Source organism: Vanellus vanellus (genome assembly GCF_965231255.1).
Source record: "Vanellus vanellus genome assembly, chromosome: 13".
NCBI lineage: Eukaryota > Metazoa > Chordata > Aves > Charadriiformes > Charadriidae > Vanellus > Vanellus vanellus.
The window spans coordinates 2,562,741-2,582,829 of record NC_138918.1 but is presented as its reverse complement, the minus strand read 5'-3'; the positions used below and the strand labels follow the sequence as shown (position 1 = coordinate 2,582,829).

Below are 20,089 nucleotides of genomic sequence, written 5' to 3'. Positions count from 1 at the left end.
CGTACATGTCTGTCCATACACTGGCAAACACACGTATATCCCTCACCAAGCAAAAGTGTACTCAGTAGCTCTTAGCATCTTCATCTGCAGAGAAAAAAAAAGCAAGCCAGATTTACCCTACTGCTACATTTGAATGCAAACCACCACAGCTAAACTCTGAAAACTGCCACTGCTTTAAGATCTGCTTTTGTATTTCTCAACAATACCCATCCCTTAAACCACAAAGAAGCTTACGGATCCAAACTGAGGAGTTATATTCTATGTATACATATTCATATATCTAGGTTAACAGGTTTCAAGTTTGAAATCAAATCAACATAAATAGCAGAGGTACAGATACCTGTGCAGTTCCCTAGTAATTACAATTGATCATTGATGCATAATGTTACAAAGGGAATAATTCTAATTAAGAAAATGAACAGCTTCAACATTAGGAGAAACAACAAAGGAGTGTACTGTCAGGGACTGAATCAACTGCGAGATAGCATTGTTACTCAGGGATTTCTAGCTCCAAATCCTGCAGCCGACCCACCAGGCACCCGGCTTCCCAAAGTGCAACAAACTTCATGACTAACATGCACAGAACTACAGACGAGAGCAACTGCCTTCTCCACCTCCATCCTAAATCAAACAAGTACTAATTGATTACACGTGAGACATGGGCTACTTCGGTCAGGTTGTAGTATATGAAATGATATGGAAACCTCTTCTCCTCCAACCAGCCACTCCATCCTTAAAGAGACTAGAAACTTCAGAAGCTATAATTACCTTTAAATACAAATCCAAAACAAGCCAATCTCAACTTTCTCATTCCTACAAAACCATGATCAACACTAATTTGTAATGCAACATGCCAGAGATTCCTCCAACACCTCACTCGTCCAGTGTTATTCAACCACAGCCCCTATGGAGGTACAACAAACCTGCTTTTAAACAAATCAGTGTTTCATCTGAAAAGACAACTTATGCTTTCAGAGAGCAAGACAACAATTATTCACTAAAGATGGAAAAAAAAAAAAAAAAACTAATACTAAACTTAAATCTGAGTACCAAACTTAGGTTTATATGCAGCAATGCAACGCAGTAATTTAAGACTCAGACTTTTGACTCATCAGCTCACATTAAAGGGGAAGATTCGTACAAGGTGATGAAAGTCAAAGTCTGGGCCCAGCAGCAGAGTGCCGCAATCAAAGATTACACCACCACGATCTCCGGACAGTCATGCTTATGCCTATAGACATTCTAGATCCCAGCCCACCCCCCCAGGAGAAACGGAAGGATCCGGTATTGCAGTTCAGACATTTTACACAATAATACTGAAAATTAAGACGCCTCTGTCGTGTGTTTTCTTGAAAAGCAGTGCATTTAGAGTATATTAGCCTCTTACTCAAGTAGCTAGTCCCCTGCAGTACTTATTAGATGCACCCTGTACAAGCATCAGAAGGAGCAGAAGACCTGTTATCTAAAGTTTCTTACTTTATCACATAAGCACTCACGATTTTGATAACTATATAACTATTTCAGATAAAAATACATAAGAGAAATGTTTGACTAGAGCTTAGGAAAAAGCAAAGCAGCATTACTGTTTGCAATACTAAACACCAAACTCCATGACTTCTGAATTCTACATAGCCAGATTTGCTGGATTTGAGAGACCTAAACTAAGTGCAAGGGAAATTCTCAGCTTTTCTTAAAGACGTGGTTGTGATCAACTCTGACTGGTTATGCAGCATCTGTTAACTATAGGTCTGCTATACTCCATAATCCCCTTCTTTTAGCTAATGTGTACAGGGAGGAAACAAAACAAAGCACGGTTCCTCTCTCAAGCTGTGAACTCCACCCAAAAGCACAACCCAACGGCGCAGGAGCCAGGCTGACATGGTAGGCTAGCACAGACACGCAAGCTCAGCGATCTTTCCTAATGATCACACCAGCCGGATTATGCCCCTTGACTTCTCTAAGACTGCCCATCAGTTAGGAGGTACCAGCACATTTAGAAAGTGCTCAGCAGAGTCTTCAAAGTCACATGTAACAGCATGTATGGGAGAGTTCACTGGAGGAAGCATTACCATCCAACACAAATGGAAGTTAACAAATGTATTTGACTGGAGGTCACTAGTCTAACACAGGACTGCCAGTTTCCTTCCTACTTCAAATGGGAAACAGGAACAGAAACTCCTGCAACAGTTGGAAAGACCACTTCCACTCAGTCAAACCAATGCAGCCTGCTGTAAACTGGATATTGTTACACCAAACCCTGAGAACACAGGGTGAAGTAAGTCAGCTTTAAGGAGAACATCTTCCCTAGACAGCCCACAATATCCAGTGGCGACTGACAAGCACAACTCTTTGTGACAAGAGCATAAAAAACCTCCCAGAATCAATATTCAACAGCTGAAGTGCCCCCATCACCTTTTAATGCTAAATACACAATACCGACCTCACTGTCCAGCTCTGTGAAATGCAAACTGTCAAGGTGAAAAATATTACAACAGCTCTGGAACTATCTCTTTGTAGGAATTCATATTGGGCCAAAAGGCCAAACTGTACATGCCTGCAACACAACACACCACCACACCACAAGAATTCTTTCCCTCCAGACCAAAAGGGCCAACATTTGAGGCTCTTTTTTAATCAGTCTATGGAGGACGGACAGCTTAAATGTCAATGCTTTAATCAGGCACAAAAAAATTACAAAGAGAGAATCCCTTAAGGCAGTTATTTTTGTTCTATTCAGCAAGAATTTGCTAGACTCTCTTAACATGCTAAAAGATAACCAATAATTAGCAGAGCTAAGGAACCTAGAGAAACCAGATGCAGAATGCTAAATAACTTGCGTGTGCTTCCCTGAACTAAGGGTATTTCCAAAATACTGTATTGAAATCATCAAAAGAGGAAGAAGGGTGTATCACAGTTTCATCAAACAAAGGAGAACCCTCTATATTTTAAGCCTGAGGTCACTGGAATAAGAAGACCTCCTGGTTTTAGAAACAGCTTGTCTGGCACTACCAGCACGAGCAAAACTATTCTGTGGCAATGGCAGGCCTCTTACAAGAAAGGACACCAGAGCTCCAGACATCCTTTATAGATCCACTCTCCAATACGCTTCTCAATGAAAACTAATTTTTGCATGTGCTCAGGGGAGGGAGGATAAACCCTGCAAACTGGAAGTTTACCCAGAACGCATGGTCCTCGCAAGTATGGGGCTTCTTTGCCATTGACAAGACCACCACAGGCCACCTTTTAATGCCAAGAGACCCGTTTCCACCTGAAGACAGCCAGCTCTTCACGCTCTTCTGATGGGAGCATGAGCACAGTCATGGGGCAAACACCAGCAGCACGTCACCCACGCTTGAAACAGCAGCACGTCAGGGATGCTTAGACAACTGCTTAAAGATACGCAGCTTCCTTCCTTCCTCTCCTCAGAAGCAGTGCCTGGGCACAAGTGGGCAATACCTGGACACTTTTGCCCCAATTTCTCCTCTAACAGCACACATGCAAGTTTGTTAAGACTGAGTATTATTTTCTATTATTCTTACCTGCACTATAAACTGATTTCCAGTTCTCTTTACAAAGCAAGGCAAGCATTGACTTTGTCAAAATAAACATTCCGGGAAAACTCTGTAACACTTATACAGAGTACATTTTGGTATACTACTTGAAGATATTTTCTTTTAAAAATTATTAAATTTTTTATTATTACTTTTATTCAGTACATTTGGGGGCTTTAATACTGTTTCTAGAAGGAATTTAACACCTACACATCTTGACTGCTTGCCCTTCACCCTTTGCAGTTTTGGAGAACAAAAGCAGAAATGTATTTTTCTTCCATTTGGCAACTTTTCTGAATGGCAAGTGTACTTGCAGTTCTCTCCCACCTCCTTCCACACCCTTTCCTCGCCCTTCTTCACTATTCTAAGATCTCCAAGGATTTCTTATTGCAAGGTCAGTAACAAGGCACTGGGTTTGCCTTTTAGTTTTGTAAAACACTCCCTTACTACCTAAGGCCTCCCTTAAATTCACTGTTTAAATTCAGATAATACAATAGAAAATAGGTTCTTGGAAAAATGTTACATTACATACTCAAATTTTAATTCATCAGTGAAAACTTTTAGTTTAATTATCACGCTGCAGATGAAACTAAGTGCGTGACCCCACTGCATGGGGAAAGGTATATACTACAGGAAGTCAGTTCCAATAAAGAATTCCAGGACTCCATCATAATTTCTGGTTTCACTCTCAGAGCTGTCACAGCTGCCATTAAAATGAAAAACCAGTTTTTCAGGAACAGTAATTGGAAGCAAGGATAGGAAAAGTAATCTTAAAGCAACAATACTTCACACGCTGCCTGGAAGATCACCGGAAAACAGCTATCCTGATTCACTCTAACTCCATTTGCTCCTTTAACAAGGTTTAAGGTTCATACAAAGCAGAAGGCTTATTACCTTCTGAAAAGAACCAAACAGAGCTTGATACTGGAAAGTTACGGGTACTGGATTGTCACCAGCTTGACTTTAGCGGACTGGAGGACAAACAAGGAGACACTGCAGCCGCTTGCTAGCCGCTCACTGAGGACCACTGCGGCACGCTCGCCGGCGTGCCACATCCCCACAGCTGTTCTGTGGCATTAAGAGTCTTCCATGACAGCAACATTTTGAAAACAGGAGTCACTTTTCAACCTCCTACAAGCTAACTTTACCTCCGCCCTATCATCACAGTTTAGAGAACCAGGCCTCAAATTATTAGATCAATAGTAACGTATGACATAGCCTGCAAAAATCACATCTGTTGAGCCCTAAATCCTGCATTTACTGTGAAGATTATCACGAAGCAAGCTGCTGCTGCGATCTCTGTGCTTTAGTTACAGTTACTTTGGCCAGCAGCTTGAAAGAGATCTGTAAATACTGTCTGTGTAAGCTTCTAGCGTACTCTGACAACCACGCAGTGAAAACAGCAAGTTTCTGGTTTACGATAACCTCCCAGATACAAAAGCCTTGTTAGCAACTCTAGCCTCAGGCCAGAAAACCCCAGAATCACTCTGGGCATCTTCTAAAGCCAGCTTCTTGGAACAACAAATAAATAAAAAGAAGGGGAAGGATGCACATCCCTTCCAGGACATCCTGATAGCCCCCTGAAAGCGTGCTGCTACAGAGCAAGGGGCTGCACACCGAGTAACCCGAAGGCAGGTATGCAACAGGGTTGCCACAGCCTAAGTCAAAGCAGAGGCCACCAGAAAGACGAGCCCAAGAGCTAAAGCCTCCCTCCGACCAGCAGACCCCGCTGCCGAGGCGAGCCGTGGTGTGGGAGCTCCTTCTGGGGCTGCAGTCGGGACAGACCAGAAGCACGAAGCGGTGAGGGCTGTTGGCACGCTGTGCCGCACAGGCAGCAGCACCGGCACCGAAATCCTTCTCCAAACACAACCGGCCCTGGGCAGAGAGCTGGCTGCCACACCGAACCATCCCCTGCACTTTCTGACCGAGGTGAAGGAAAGAGGAGTGAAGGGTGAGAGACTTTGTGCTCTGAGAATAATTTCACAGGAAAACTAGGAACTTGATGTATTCCAGAAATGTTTGATTAAATATTCTTACCTACACCCACACTAGATTCTCAAATTCCTTTAACCAACAACCAGCACTGAATCAACGGGCACAACGCTAATGATATCAGAAGTGGAGCATCTGTCTGTATGGGTATAGAACAGAATGGGAAGCTTAAAAAAAATGAAACAAAAAGAGCAATAAAGAGAGATCAAACCACATCTGGTAAGAGGGACTTCAGACAAAGCTGTTCCTACATATACCAGACTCTGGACATACTAAAGCATGACACAAAATACTCAAAAGCATTTCTTTTAGGCCGAGGACTGCTCTTGCAGAGGGAAGGCGAGGGAAGACATGGCCCCTGCCATCGCCATCCAGGGGAGGTTCCTCCCCCAGCTCTGGGAGCAGAGGTCCCACGAGCACCCTCTCACCCAGCGAGCCCTGCAGCAGAACCAGCAACAAGGACAGACCACCATTGTCTTTCTTCCTCCCATACAAGATTCATACATGTAAGAGCATCTCAGAATAGAATTTCCTTTAAAATACTGATTTTATATACATCTTCCAGAAAAGACACCTAAAAATCATATATATAAGGTGTGCAGTAGACACCCATACATACGCACACACAGACATGGAACAGTCATAGAAAGTAAGCGACACCAACACACAAATTACAAAGCCAAAATGTTTTGCTACCGCTTTTGTTGTGGCCCCACTTCCTTCAAAGGAATCCCAACAAGCAGGAGCAAGTAAGATTAGGCAATAGCCTCCAACTTTTTTGTGTAACTACACACAAAAGAGACACCATATGTCCATTACACTTGATTAGGATGTTTAGATACAATTCCATCAAGTTTTAGACATAAGAAGTGCTGAAAGCCACAAGACCAGGCAACACGCAACTGTGCTCATCAGTTTAATATCATTCCTCACGCTCCCCACAGCTCAGACTTGTAGCTCTGTCTCCGCTGGATCTAACCACACACTCTCTTCTTCAGGTAAGCTGGGCTTGTGCTCCGAGACAGGAGCACTACACGTTTCAAAAGGCCAAGACAATGCTCAAAGGTTCCCATTCACTTGTATCCCGTAACAGAACCACACTCCTACTCACCGCTTCATTTTAATGAATCAGAATTGGAAATTACATCCAGTAGACAAACAAAGACGGGGGAACAGCTTTTCACCGTCATGTGTAACTTAGTGACTCACTAAGTATAAACCCTGAACTTTCTGCAAACAATGCCAATACACATGAGCCATTGTCCACAGAGTTATTAGCGCACTGCAATTTGATCTTCTCTTTAATACATCCATGTTCTGTATAGCAGACTTTACATGAAGGAATTTACCATAGTCAGGACTCACAAGCAGCAGTTGGGAATCGAAAATGAAGCATCAAACTCTGCTGGTTCTGGCTGGCTACTGAGCAGAGCAGAACAGGTAGGAAGGAGGGAAGGGCCGGGGCAGCTCATTTATAATAACCCTTCCCGTTCTGTACACAAAACCAAAACACATTGCTTGCACAGAGGCAACATCTGTACACTTCTGCTCTAAGATACTCCACAGCGCAGTATCAGTGCAGGGAGAGGTTAAAGCCTGCAGAGATTCACACCAGTGGGGACGGAGAAGTTTGGCGTAGAGAAGCAGGTCCGAGCGGCCACTACAGGCAAAAACCCACGGCTCTGTCCACGCCAGGGAAAGCCACAGCAACACAGTCCTAAAGACCCTTCACAGACCTGTATTTAAACGAGATGCTTCAGAAACCAGCGTGCCCATGATCAGTTTTAACACATCGCACCAAGCCAATCACAGGGACACTTCCAGGAGCAACACTGATTACTTTACACCCTACTAATGTAAGCACCAGGTATCTACTTAGCTAATGAAAAAGCCTTGATTGGACATCAGCTGCCAAGGAGATCAGAAACCATAAAGGCACAGCCATTAGATGGAAGAACTGGAAGCGTGTTCCCAGGTTATTAGCACTACGTTAAGTGAGGAACAGTGAATGTTCAGTCTAATTCACTCTTCTGAGTTTTTATTACAAGTTTACTTTCTTTGGCATTTCACCCAACCTGAAAGGTGAAAAAGAAAATGGTTTTGGGGAGGGTTTTTCATGGGTTTGGTTTTGACTTTTTTTTCTTCTTCTTTAAATAGCTTTGTTTCATAATGCTCTTGCAAAAAGAAATTAATCAGCAGAATTCATGTGTCTACTTCAGGGCACCTTGAGAGTCACAATGTTTCCCTGTTTCCACCTGAGGTTTTTTTTTTTACCCCTTTCACTCCTGCCTGAATTTTCCTTTCCCGGTCAGTCTTTGATTTCCTTAACCACAATACGGGTTAATATGGACACAGAATTTAAAAACAAAAAAATTTCACCCACCCAGCAACATTCATGCTATTTTCCCTACTTGTTTAATATTAATTTTTTTGAACAAGGAAACTTTGTTAGACAGATTCTAAATTTAAGAAAAATCTATTTGTCAATGACACTTCAGTAAAGCCAGTATATGAACTCAAAGCTAAAACAGTGCCCTAAAACCTGATTTATTTGGTTGGAACCATGAGCCTATATTTGACTGAACTCAACAGGCCTCAACTGTTAAGAAATCTGGAAAAAAATATTTATTTCTGTGAACCACTAGCAAAGTTTCCTTGCAGGTATTCCAGACAGACAACAGCTGCAGAACAGCCAAACCAGAAGCTCTCCTCTGTGAACACCATACCTTGTCTGAGGCTCAACATAACCTTATTTGTGTCTCGGAGACATAAATAATCAAGAGAGGAATATGAGCAACACATTAGGTCTTGCTGCGGAAAGCACAACAAAAGCAAGCTCAAAAAACTTGTCAAAAACAAACAAAAAACCCTTCTAAGACAGACAGCTCTTATAGCTGAATATTTACATATATTAACATTTGGTTAAAAACTGGTAAATGTTCCAATATTGTATTTTGGTTCATTTGAAAGAACAGATGGATTTTATTTTTTAAGTGCAACTAATTTAGGACTGATTTCAGCTTCAGAAAGTGTGTTGTACTTAAGATTCCAACTAGTGATAATCTGAATTATTTGGGTACTGAAACATATGCCAGGTTGTTGAGCACTTCTGGCCCAGAAACAGGCAAATCGACTGTACGTCACAAGCGTGGAGCCGTGTCCACATGGCAATGAAAACAACTGTAGTAAAGTAACTAAATATCACTGATTTTAAGTAAGACTTCGTTAATTCAAAGTCGATCCTATGATCAGCCACAGATTAATAACGCAAAAGGAGGTTAATTTTAATTATCCAGAAGAGAGATTTGACCCTGCCCAGTCTCGGGGAGGCGGACACCGCATTTTACCTGCATTGGTTTCTCAGGGATGGTTAGTAAGACTGATCAACTACCAGCCAACATGCATCGATTGGTCTCTACTCGAACTTTTTTAATAAAAGATTGAGACGCGTCTATCAAAGAACATCATTCTTGATCATCTCAGAAAACACGGTGCAAATACAAAGTTTAGGAAAATGAATTATTAAGAAGGATTTTAGTGAGGTAGTACATGAGTTTGCATGCTCGGCTTCTTTATTACAGGAAAACCACACGTCTAATTGAGATGAAGACTCATGATATTACACTGTATTAAGAAATAAAATAATAAGATACAACTACCCACCCAAAGCACTCTTAGAAGACAAAATAGAGGAAAATGCAAGCACTGAAAACTTCCAACTCATCAAGCTGGCAGCTAAATAGACACAGCTCTCCCAAAGCTGATACTTGTCGGACAATCCTCCAGAATTGTCAACTCTGTATTTATCATGAGATAAATACATCAATTTAATGAGCAGCTTGGAAAAAAAAATGTTTTTGTTTTACCTTCAACTGAAAGCTATGTGGCAGGGAAGCGCAGGAGGAAGAAAGAAAAGTTCATTACTGTTTCTTTAGACACAGTAAAGAATTTCAGGACCTGCTTCATTAACAAAGAAACTATATTCTGCTTGTGAATAAGATTCAAAAAAATCTTAAGAGCTGTCAACCACCAATACGATATCCAACCTGTCACTCCTCAGGTACCACTGTTCTGAACTTCAATTTTATTAGACGGCTATAAAAAGAAAAATGGTTTACAACACATTGAATCTAAAGAGACTAATCTAATATTTAAGAAAACATCACAATTTAAGTCTTTTCTAGTCTCTGAAAGATGCTGATGGAATATGGTGTCAATGAAGCAGCTCACAAGACCGGAGTGCACGTACTCCCAAATCTTTAAAGCTGCAGTTACTCAACATTTTTGCTAATATAACAACTGATTTTTCTGCATTTGATTTTTTTAGTCATACAGAACAAGAAAAAAAAAGCTGTATCTGCAGCCTTCACAGGACTGCTTATAAAGTATTCATAATTATTATTACAAGGTTTTATGTTCTTGTAACTGTAAATAATAATTGTTGTCATATGAGTACAGAAAGGCAATCTGCATAAGGTACACAACGACCCAGCCAGGAATTTATTAGTAGTAAATTGCAGTCCTGTCAGTACGCATTCGCAATCACGTCGGTTATCACCCACTGATAACCAATACATCGACTTTAAAGGTCTCTTCCAACTTCCAAGCACAGTCGCATGCAAAGTCACAATCAAGTCTCCGCAGCGTAAGGGATAAAAGTTGGATAGCACTGGTCAGTTCATCTTTGACACACGGTTTGGGGAGGCCCTCTGGCCAAGACACCAAAGCACAGAGCTATGGAACACTCTTGAGTATTTTACACCAGGTAACTGCTGGTCATCTTCAGTTTGAGCTCCAGAATTGATACTCGCATGACAAAGTCTTAGATAGTGTCAGCTATAAAAGAATATATCACTAACAAAAAAATAGGAATGAAAATGTAAGACAGAGGTTAGGTAGTAGAAAATTATGGCAGGAGTCAGGTTTCCACCACTCTTTCCCTGTTTTGGAGGCCCACATACTCACAGTAAGGAATTTTTATTAAATACAAACCAGCATCTGCAACTTAATTTAATACAAGTTTCTTTTCAGCTTTAGGATAATAGCAAGCATCTAGATTTTTGCAGTGATTCTACAGTTCTGATTATGTTAAATGGCTATCCAAAACCAACACAATTGTTATATTAACACTGCTAAAAGCTCACTGCGAACTACAGAAACAATGGATTTTAACAAAGGCTAATCCCCTGTTTCACCTACTGAGTTTACAGAAAATTATTAAAAGGATGAAAAAAACCCACTTCAAAATACCAGTTATTTCTGGAAACAAGAAGCAGATGTTCTCCTCTGTTTGGCTCAGCTGTGCTACAGTACAAGAGTGCCTTTGTTATGCTGTCAGCAATAATTTATTTTATTTATTACAGCCATTTTATAATGCCCATCAATGTAGTATTTGTGCATGATTTAGATTCACACAGATCTATTTCTCTATATGTAAGTCATCAAAAAGCATCACATACACACTCCAAATAGCAGACCCTGTTATAACACAATTGTGCAAATTAGTTTTTTTCTCTTTCCACTGTATTAATAAAAAGGGCACAGGAAGAGAAGGAGGAGTTAGTATTGCCAAATAAAGTTGAATTAACATTAATCGAGAATTACTGAAACAAGACATAGTACAAAGTTAGGAAAATACAAGAGCTTAGAGTATAAAAATAAACTCTACTCTTTGAAGTTCAATGAAGGCAAAGCTTTCTGAACCATGGAAAGGAAATACTGTCTACAACAAAGTCATAAAGAACTAAAAGGAGACTATGTTGGGAAAAGGATCCATTAAAAAGGCAAGAGAGCATGCTCATGGGATGGGAAAAATTAAAAAAAAAAAAAAAAAAAAAAAAAAAAAAAGAAGGAAAGAGAAAGAAAAAGGAGCGTAATCATTTGCTGTTTTGTCCTATCAGCCACTGAGACCTTATCTGCGGTAGGCATTAAACCACTCCCCAAAAGACTAACATCACAGCCTTTGTAGGGATCTGATAAGGAATTCTGGGCCTCAAAAAACTAAACCTTTAATGAGAGACTATACATGGTGGCATAAACATTCGTCCTTCCCTCCTACTGCTTTGAACAAATGATTTCCTTCTATTAAAATATTCCCAAATTACGAATTTAATATCCCCACCTATGACACAAGAAACAGGCGGGATGATGTGCAAGACAAAGCTAAAGCACTGCATGGAAGTACATAAATCTCATATTCCCAACCTGCAAGAACTGGAGAATCTGCATGTATAAACACTCCCCTATTTAACCACACAGAGATCAGCATAACCCTGGAAGACAAATGCAGATATTAAAATATGAAACAAGTTTACAAAATCCTATAGTTTAAATATAGGTATGATTTTTTTTAAGTGATGAAGTATCAAATTACTGCAAAGGTTTCCTCTATCTGAGAAGACAGTGCACCCAGAAGAGATGATTTGTTAGGATAATCTGTTATCGAAACTAACATCTGACAGAACCCTTGCAAATTCTGCACTTTCAGGCTGAACCTGAGAGACAGACAGATTTATATAGTGTCAGCACACAGCCACAGTCAACCTATGTAACCAACCAGTCCTAAATTTTACCGAAGTGGGACTCGCATCCTAGGGGGTTCTGCCACATACACCGGATTCGGCCCACAAGCAAATATTTTGAAATGCTTTCCACAAGAAAGGCCCAATTGCATCACGTATCGGTACAATTTTATGACGCACCAGGACAGAGGGAAGAAAGAAGTAAACAGAAAGAAAAAAAATTCAAAAGATTTCCCAGACTTGGGTAGTACAAAAGAAAGTTTCTAAATGGAGTAACAGAACAGCAATTACACAAAAATGTACACATCATTAAACATTAGCTGCAATCTCTAGGAGTTCATCAAAATAATTTCCCCCGCCAAATAAATTACAGATTATAACACAAAGTATCTGAGCAACAACAACGAAAAAAAAAATCAAGTGTATACATGTCTAATATGCATAACTTATACACTTTAACAATTGGCAAACATTGGAATGTTACCACAACACTGAAAACTTGCCCTAACAGAGATTTTTCCAAACAAAAATATTTGCAGCATCAAGAATTAAAATTTTTACTCAAGCAAGCCATTGAGATAATTCTCCAAAATAAGTAAATCATAAAAATATTTTAATACCTCCCTGCTTAGTTCCTTAGATCTTACAAATTAAAACATTTTGTCAGGAAAAAGTCCTAAAAGCCAAACACATATGGATAACAACACCACTCATAAGCAAAGTTTGACATGCGGATTATTTATCTGTATTTTTCCAGAGACTGCTGTACAGATGATAGTTATGAAGCACCAGACCACGCTACTAATCAGCACGGCCCCAACCCTGTAATTTGTAATACCCAGGTAAACTGCTCATATAAACTGCAGGATCAAAAAGAGAGAGGGGGGCAGGAAGGGACTGAAAGGCATTGAAACTCATGCGGTCAAGCAGCTTTGGCTCATCATAAAGTACCAATCGTGGTTTGGGGAATTTTGGGGGTTTTCCTGTATAAAAACGCAGTCAAAGTGCACAAGTAGCCCCATGTAGCTGATTTCATGTGGGAGGAGCTGATGATACCTTTCTACGAGAGTAGGAGGGGAGAAACAAAGCCACACTTTTTGTCTGTGCACAACTGGATACTTCAAGACAGGAGTCACCAGCTCGTACGCCCTGCGCAAGGACGCCTGAAACTGGGGTCTGACCCCAATGGCTGCACTAAGCAGGTTTCGACTTCCCTAAGTCTTGCAGCCCACAGAAGAAAGTTGACAAGTCAGGATGCTTAGCTTGATTTAAAAAAAAAAAAAAAAAAATAGCTTGCAATTGTTTCCTCCAGTTCCCTTATCACCCTACATCCATCTGTCATCACATCTCAGAGCATATGCTTGGGAAATCTGGCAGAGTGCGGCCGTGGTGGGGAGGTTCGATTTTTTGCTTTGTGTCTGAACAGGTAGTACAGATCCAGAAAGGAGACCCCCGGGCAGACCATGCTACTGGAAGAGGGAAGTGCTTTTCTCAAAATCAGGTTAGTTTCTAAATGTATATAAACAAAAGTACCCCAAGAAAACAAAAGTGATTTGACTGCAATTATCCACTCAGCAACAGGCAACAAGAACAGAGGCCCCAATCCTGCCAAGTTTTAAGTACATGTTTAACTTTAATCACAAGTAGTCTCACTGTGCAGCGCCTCTAAATGCCTGCCAAAAAAGGACCAAATTAACAAGGGAATTAAGATTTTTTTTTTAAATCATTTTAGTTAGGTTAGCAAAGATTAGATTTTTTTTTTTTCCACAATTGAGATACCTTGGCAAATTCAAACCTGCACGCAACCCTGATGTCAGTCAGTCTCAGTGGGAATCTACACGGATCCACGGGAACCCACAAGCATGGTCCAGTGCAGTTGGACATCATGATATCTGATAGTTTAACATTACAAGGTAAAGCGAAATATTTGTTTTAAGGCAGTCTTAGCCAAAATAAGGTTGACAGTCCTAAAGAATTCCATGACAATTGCTGGGGGGTGATAATTGGGGATACCTTAAAAACAAAACAACTAAAGAACAAAAAGCCCTACACAGCTGTGAGACATCGGTGTGCAAGAAGCAGCAGTGGGCAGATGTTTCGGGCCAGGCTGGATTACCTGTTGCCCAAAGTCAAGTCCATGACGAGCCCACATGGTATGCTAGCTCATGAATGACACTTCTGTGATGAACCCCAGTTGCCCAACACTGCAAACCACACTAGCAAAGGAATTTTGCTAACTTAAGACTACAGCTGAAGAGAAAGAAAGAAAGGTCTGAAGCAAGAGCGGAGCAATATAAATAAGAAAAAAGAAAAAAAACGAGGGACAGCTCTTTTATAGAGGCTGCCTCATCATTAATTTAAAGAGCAGAGACACAAGTAGGAATGTATCAGCTATCCCAAGGCAAGCGACACTGGGACTGAACATGTGTATTTCAGCCACTTGTGAGACTAACTCAAAGGGGCACCGAGGTCTCTGTCCTGCTAGGACGTTCTCTGAAGCAGCCTCTGCAGCAGCTCTCCCTGAGAAGCCTTTCGATAATTAACTTATAAGGAAGAGCAGGCAGGACATTCTGCTCTCCATGAAGTATCAAGGGAGAACAGATGTTTCCCAGTCTCAAAGGGACAAACTCAAGAGCGTATCATTTCATACCACTAATTCTTGAGAACATTATAAAAAAAAAAAAAAAAATCACAGTAAGGGAAACAAAAAAGGCTCTGGTAAGCAAACAAACTCCAATCCGCCTTTCAGTGAAATGCAAATGCTATCAAGCATATTTCATTATTAAGTTAATGCTCCATGACATTACCATTCCCTAAAATACATGGCTGATTACAGACTAGCTTGTGGGGAAGGGACAGAGAAGGCAGTTAATTGAAGAATGTGTTTTAGTGTAGCTAACCAGGCTCGCACATTTCGATACTCCCACTCACTGGAGAAACATCTCTTTATGAAGTCTGAGAAGCATAATTAGTTTGGTTTTGTTTAAATCTGCATCACTGCACAGGTAAGCAAAGTCTTTTAGCTCGCTAACTTTTCCCAGAAGTTTTGCATCACTGAAACATGCGTAATTTTACTTTTCAGTGATCTACCTCTTCTTCTTCTTCCTACAGCTTGCCTGAAGTAGTTCATAGAGCGCCTCATGTCTATTCCCGGCGCGTTACTGGGCGTTTAAAACGCTGCTGGTCTCGAGAGATCCAAACTTTGGAAAGCAGAAATAAATAAATAACCAAACTCCACACAGAAGAAGTCTGCGAGCGCCAGCCCGGTCTTGTGCGGCAGGCGACCACAGCGGACCGCGCACCGAGCAGAAAAACCTGTCGGAATACAGATTTACGCGAAAGAAATAATAAAAAAAAAAAAAATCCAAAGAGCCAGCGGGGAAGGAGCTGCAGCCCCCTTACCTCCGGAGTCCGCTCTGATGGTTTCTTTCGCAAAGCCTGTTTAATCTTGGGGTCCACAGGAGAGCTCATTCTATTCCTCTGCTCCTCCGGGTCCGTAACTCCTCAGAAATCGCTGGCGGGGGGCGATGCCTCCAGGCGAGCCGGCAACGCCGAACACAACACCACACCGCGATCAGCCGAGCCTCCCCCACCTCGGCAGCGCCGGCCCGGCCCCGCCACCGAGCGCGGCCCGGCCCCGCGGGGGCCCGGCGGGGGCCGGGGGAGGCCGCGCCGCCTCGGGGCAGGCGGCAGAGCCCGGGCGGGGAGGGGAGAGGAGAAGGCCGAGGCGGGAGAGGGGAGCGGGGAGGGCCGGGGCGGGCGCGGTGCCCGCTGCCGGGCTGGCTGCTCACCAGGCGGGCGGCTCCTCCGCGGCGCTCGGGGCGCCTCCGGCTGCCGGCTCAGCAGCGGGGCGCGGGGCAGGTGGCGCCGGCTCCCGCCGCCGCGTTCCTCCGGCGGCCGGCGCCGCTCCCCATCGCGCGGGCCCAAGCGGCGGCGGCGCGGCCCCGCCGTGAGGAGAAGTCGGCGCGGGCTGAGGGAAGTTACCGGCCGGAGCGGGACTCCCTGCGCCCGCCCGCTCCCCGCGCGCTCGGCCCCTGCGCCGAGAGGCTCCGCCCGCCGGGGCCTCACAAAAGCGTCGCGGGCGGGTGAGGAGTTTCGCGACACGGCGCCAGAGGATCCTTCTCTTCGCACCGCGCCCGCAGCCGGGCCCGCTCCTCCCCTCAGGTCGCCAGGACCCGTCACCGCCGTCCCGGCCCCCGTTCCCCTTCACCCACCGCACGACACCCCCCCAAACAGAAAAGTGCGAGAGCGGGCTCTTTAACCCAGAGAATCAGCAAGACGGGCGGGGCGGAGGGGAGGGCGGGGCTGCGGCGAGCACCGCCCCCCGCCTGCGGCAGGGTGGGGAGAGGGCGGGGCCGAGGGGCAGCGCGGAGGGAAGGTTCTCCTCGCGAGGGTTGGGAGGGGCTCGGCGCACGCGCGCTGGGGAGAGCGGTGAGGCGGGCCGGAGGTCCCGGGGCCGGGCGGCCCTGTTAGCGGCGACGGCACCGGCACCGGCACCGCCGCCTGCACCCGTGGGGGGAGCGCACCCCCTCCGGCCAGCGGCAGCCGTTCGAGCGCGGCCTGGCCAGCGCCGAGTGTCACCGCTCCCTCACACGCACACCACACACACACCCGGCCGCCGCCCCCAAGGCCCCCGCTGAGTTTCTCGTCAAAATGCCTTGTGCTCGGCCTTTACACCCGAAATAACTAATTTTCTGCATTAATTCCATTTCGACATCGAATGGGATGAACTTCCCCAGTTGGAGCTTCCCTTCTCAGAACACTAAGCGTTTGCGTTATGATTTCTTCACCATCACTTTCTGTGCATTCCCACCTTTTCCTCACAACTAACAGTTCATCGAATATTTACCTTCTTGATCCGTGAGCTCCTAAAAGCCTTGGCCTTCGGGCCCAGAGCCGTGGGGTGCGGGGTGCCCAGACGTGCGGCCCCATCCCTGCTTCACCCCCTGAGGCCTATTGGGCGTCCGGCAGTGGGTGCAGAGCCCGACCTGCCGAATACGGATGTCGGCCTGACGAATTTGGATCTCGGCCTTCAATGAAAAGCGGTTACACGGCTCAGAAGTCTTGCGGGGTTTTCACAAAGCGATCCTGGGCTGGCTCCCGAGTCCTCCCAGGACCCGGATTTCCAGCGACGCCGGCCCCTCGGGGACAACAGGCAGCAGCCCCGTATCAAACACGCCTCAGGAGAGTTCCTTCCTACCCCAAGTTCAGTTTTGTAAATTTATGAGATCAAAGCTATGCAAGCACACAACTTGTGTTTGTCCTTTTTTTTTCTTTTTCCTTCCTGATAAACAAGAGTGTTCTTGTTTCTTCCCTTTCTCCAGCTATTCCTTCCCGTTCTCTTTACCGCTTGCCCTTTATGGCACAATTGTCTTTGTTGTGCTGAAGGACTTTATTGGCCATCCCAAGTTGTTTTATAATATTTCTAGTGTTTCCTTCAAAGAAAAATCCGAGGAAATTTGACATTTCCTCAACTGTAGACTTTTTTGGTGCTGCGCCTAGTATCAGTGCAGGCACAACAGTGGAATGGATAGCCCGGATCTTAAAAGCAACTATTCTTAACATCACAAAGTCCTTACACTGCTACCACTAGAAAGACATTATAAGATGCTCTCAAAAATGACCATCGGGTAAGGACAGGGTTTCGGTCCTATAAAGTCTTACGAAGACTAATTATTTTTTTTTACTTCATTTTGAACTTCCGTGGTGAAATTAACATTTCCAAATACCATGTCTATTATTGTTCCAAGGGTCAGAAGTTTGTACTAGTTATTTGGCAGAACATGTTATCCTTTTCCAACTTCAGTACATAAAATATCATTTCCAGTAGTGTGGGAATCTTCTGCGATTCCCCACCAGGAACCCAAATCAAAAAGCTGGAGATAAAAACTTCTCCTGGGTAATTGAGGAGAAGCAAGTATAAAAGAACCAAAGCGTGAATCCTTCTTTATTACGAGATTATTTTTTTCTTATTTTTCTTCGTGTTTTCTTTTTTTTTTTTTTTACCAGAGACATAATAGCAAATCAAGTAACTTTTCTTTATGAGCTCAGTTTATAGTTAAAGATCGTGTAAAAGATTAGTCAACACTGCCCAAGTGCAGGTGGCTGGAAAAAAACTTAATGGAAGACTAGAATAAAAATATAACTGTAATCTGTGCTATGACGGTTCTTGTGGATCTGTAATAATTTAAATCCCAATCCCATTTTTTAAGAAGGTAGCTCATTCTACTACCACCTGTTCTAGCTGTTCAGCATTCCTGTAGTCAGAATAACACAGAAGTGGGCACTCAACGTGGGAATAAAATTAGTAGCCTGAGAATTCCTTTTTCTTTGGCACACAAATTATCTTACTTACTGTACATCAGCCAACAGCCACATATCCAGCAGTAAAGTAGACAGAGGTACTTGATCGGAACCAAAGCTGCTCTTCCAATTTAATTGCTTGGCTCAACTGACCCGTGAAACAAGACTTTCCTCACTCCAAAAATACCTGAATTTGGGTAGGTAATGGCTCTAATAGCTGCAATTATTCCAGGAGCTATTTTAGCTGTCAGGTTTATTTTCCCAAATATCTGGAGAACAATGGAAACGGGTGTCATGATCCTAACTGCTTACTGGTGTTACAGCCTACGTCCCCACATGGTAAAGCCTACGTAGTTAAAGACAATTAAGCAGCTTTGACAAGTGAGTAATTTCAGGGCTGGGATTAAAGGATGTGGCCAAGCAGGATGCCTATTGTCTGTGTGGAGGGGAAAATTTGCTTCCCTTTTGTCTGGGTTGTATCACTCTGCCCAAATAAAGCATCATTACCTATCACGTAGTTTTTTATTTATTGAAAAATAACAATATCTCTAGCCTTATATTTAAGAATCCAAGGTGTCTTGCTGTTTATACAGATGAGTTGCAACCTTGGGAGATTAAATGTTTCTGCTTCAAACATCCACGAATTTGAGAAGATCAACTAAACTACGAAGTACATCTCCTCCTCCTGGTATGTTCCTTCAATTGTTTGGATTCACTGACACTCCCAAAGGTGTCTTTTAATCTCACGCCTTTCACCACTGTGTGCACATCCCAAATCCTTCAGGGTAAAACTCAACTTCCTCACCTCTCCCAGTGGGAAAGCTAAGCAATCATCGTACACTGAAATAGTTTTTACTTGTATTTTCATGTATTCTCTATATTTCTTATTCCCGTGAGTTTTATTACAGCTTGGTAATTTCCTTCCTCTTGTTCTGTAATATGGCTGTTAGGCTATTGTTTTTGATTTCTTAGCTTTGGAAAAAAATTCCCCGTCAGAGATTCATTCACATCATTGGCAGTGACTACAAGCTAAGTATGTGGTTAACACGCCGCAAGGAAGATGTACAAACTAATTCTCTGCCTGACTAGAGGAAAACAAAATGTTCTGGGATCCCTCAATGGGAAGAATCTCTTCAGACTATTTTACCATGTATGCTTATTCTGATGATTAACTTCCTGAGTAGAACGTGTTTGTGACAGTGCAGTAAAAGTGTGTGAAATTGGGGAGGCAAAGGGATAAGAAGTAATTTTGTGCAAGCGCACCTTTTCCAGGGAAGTTATATTTTTGCAAATGGCACAACACTGATCAGGTACCCAGATAAGAACACTGATCTGTCTAAAACAGCATTTTGCAGCTCAAAAATTCAATTTCTGAAATTATGTCCCAGAAAATGTGAAATACCAAATTATTTTTGCAAAAATCACAAGTGAGAATCAAATGGTCATTTTGTATTGTACCACTGATTTTGCTTCTCCTCAGGCAAAGTCCCCCACTGTGCATATTCCTAGAGCTTCAGTGCAAAGGATAATGGTAAAATGTAGAAACGAAGCATGAGAATTGTGGGATCTTTATCTTTCTGCTCTATCATAACAAATTTTTTAAAACTGAAACCGCATCTCTCTTCTTCTCTTTAACTCAAGCGTAACCTGGTTTTCCTCAGACGTACAGATTTTTCCTGAAGGGTAAAAAGCGATGTACATATAAGCAATTGCAGAGGTCAT

The 20,089-nt window shown here is 43.0% G+C and overlaps 1 protein-coding gene across 1 annotated transcript in view; it reads right to left on the bottom strand.

Moving 5' to 3' along the window:
- Positions 1-15,559, bottom strand: part of RAPGEF6 (Rap guanine nucleotide exchange factor 6) — a gene marked incomplete at its 3' end in the record, with an annotated part of 102,797 nt that extends 87,238 nt beyond the window's left edge. Inside the window, exon 1 of the mRNA XM_082489812.1 lies at positions 15,467-15,559. Coding sequence (XP_082345938.1) covers positions 15,467-15,535 — 69 coding nt within the window. The 5' untranslated portion in view covers positions 15,536-15,559. The remainder of the gene's footprint in view (positions 1-15,466) is intronic.
- Positions 15,560-20,089: the final 4,530 nt, after the last annotated feature.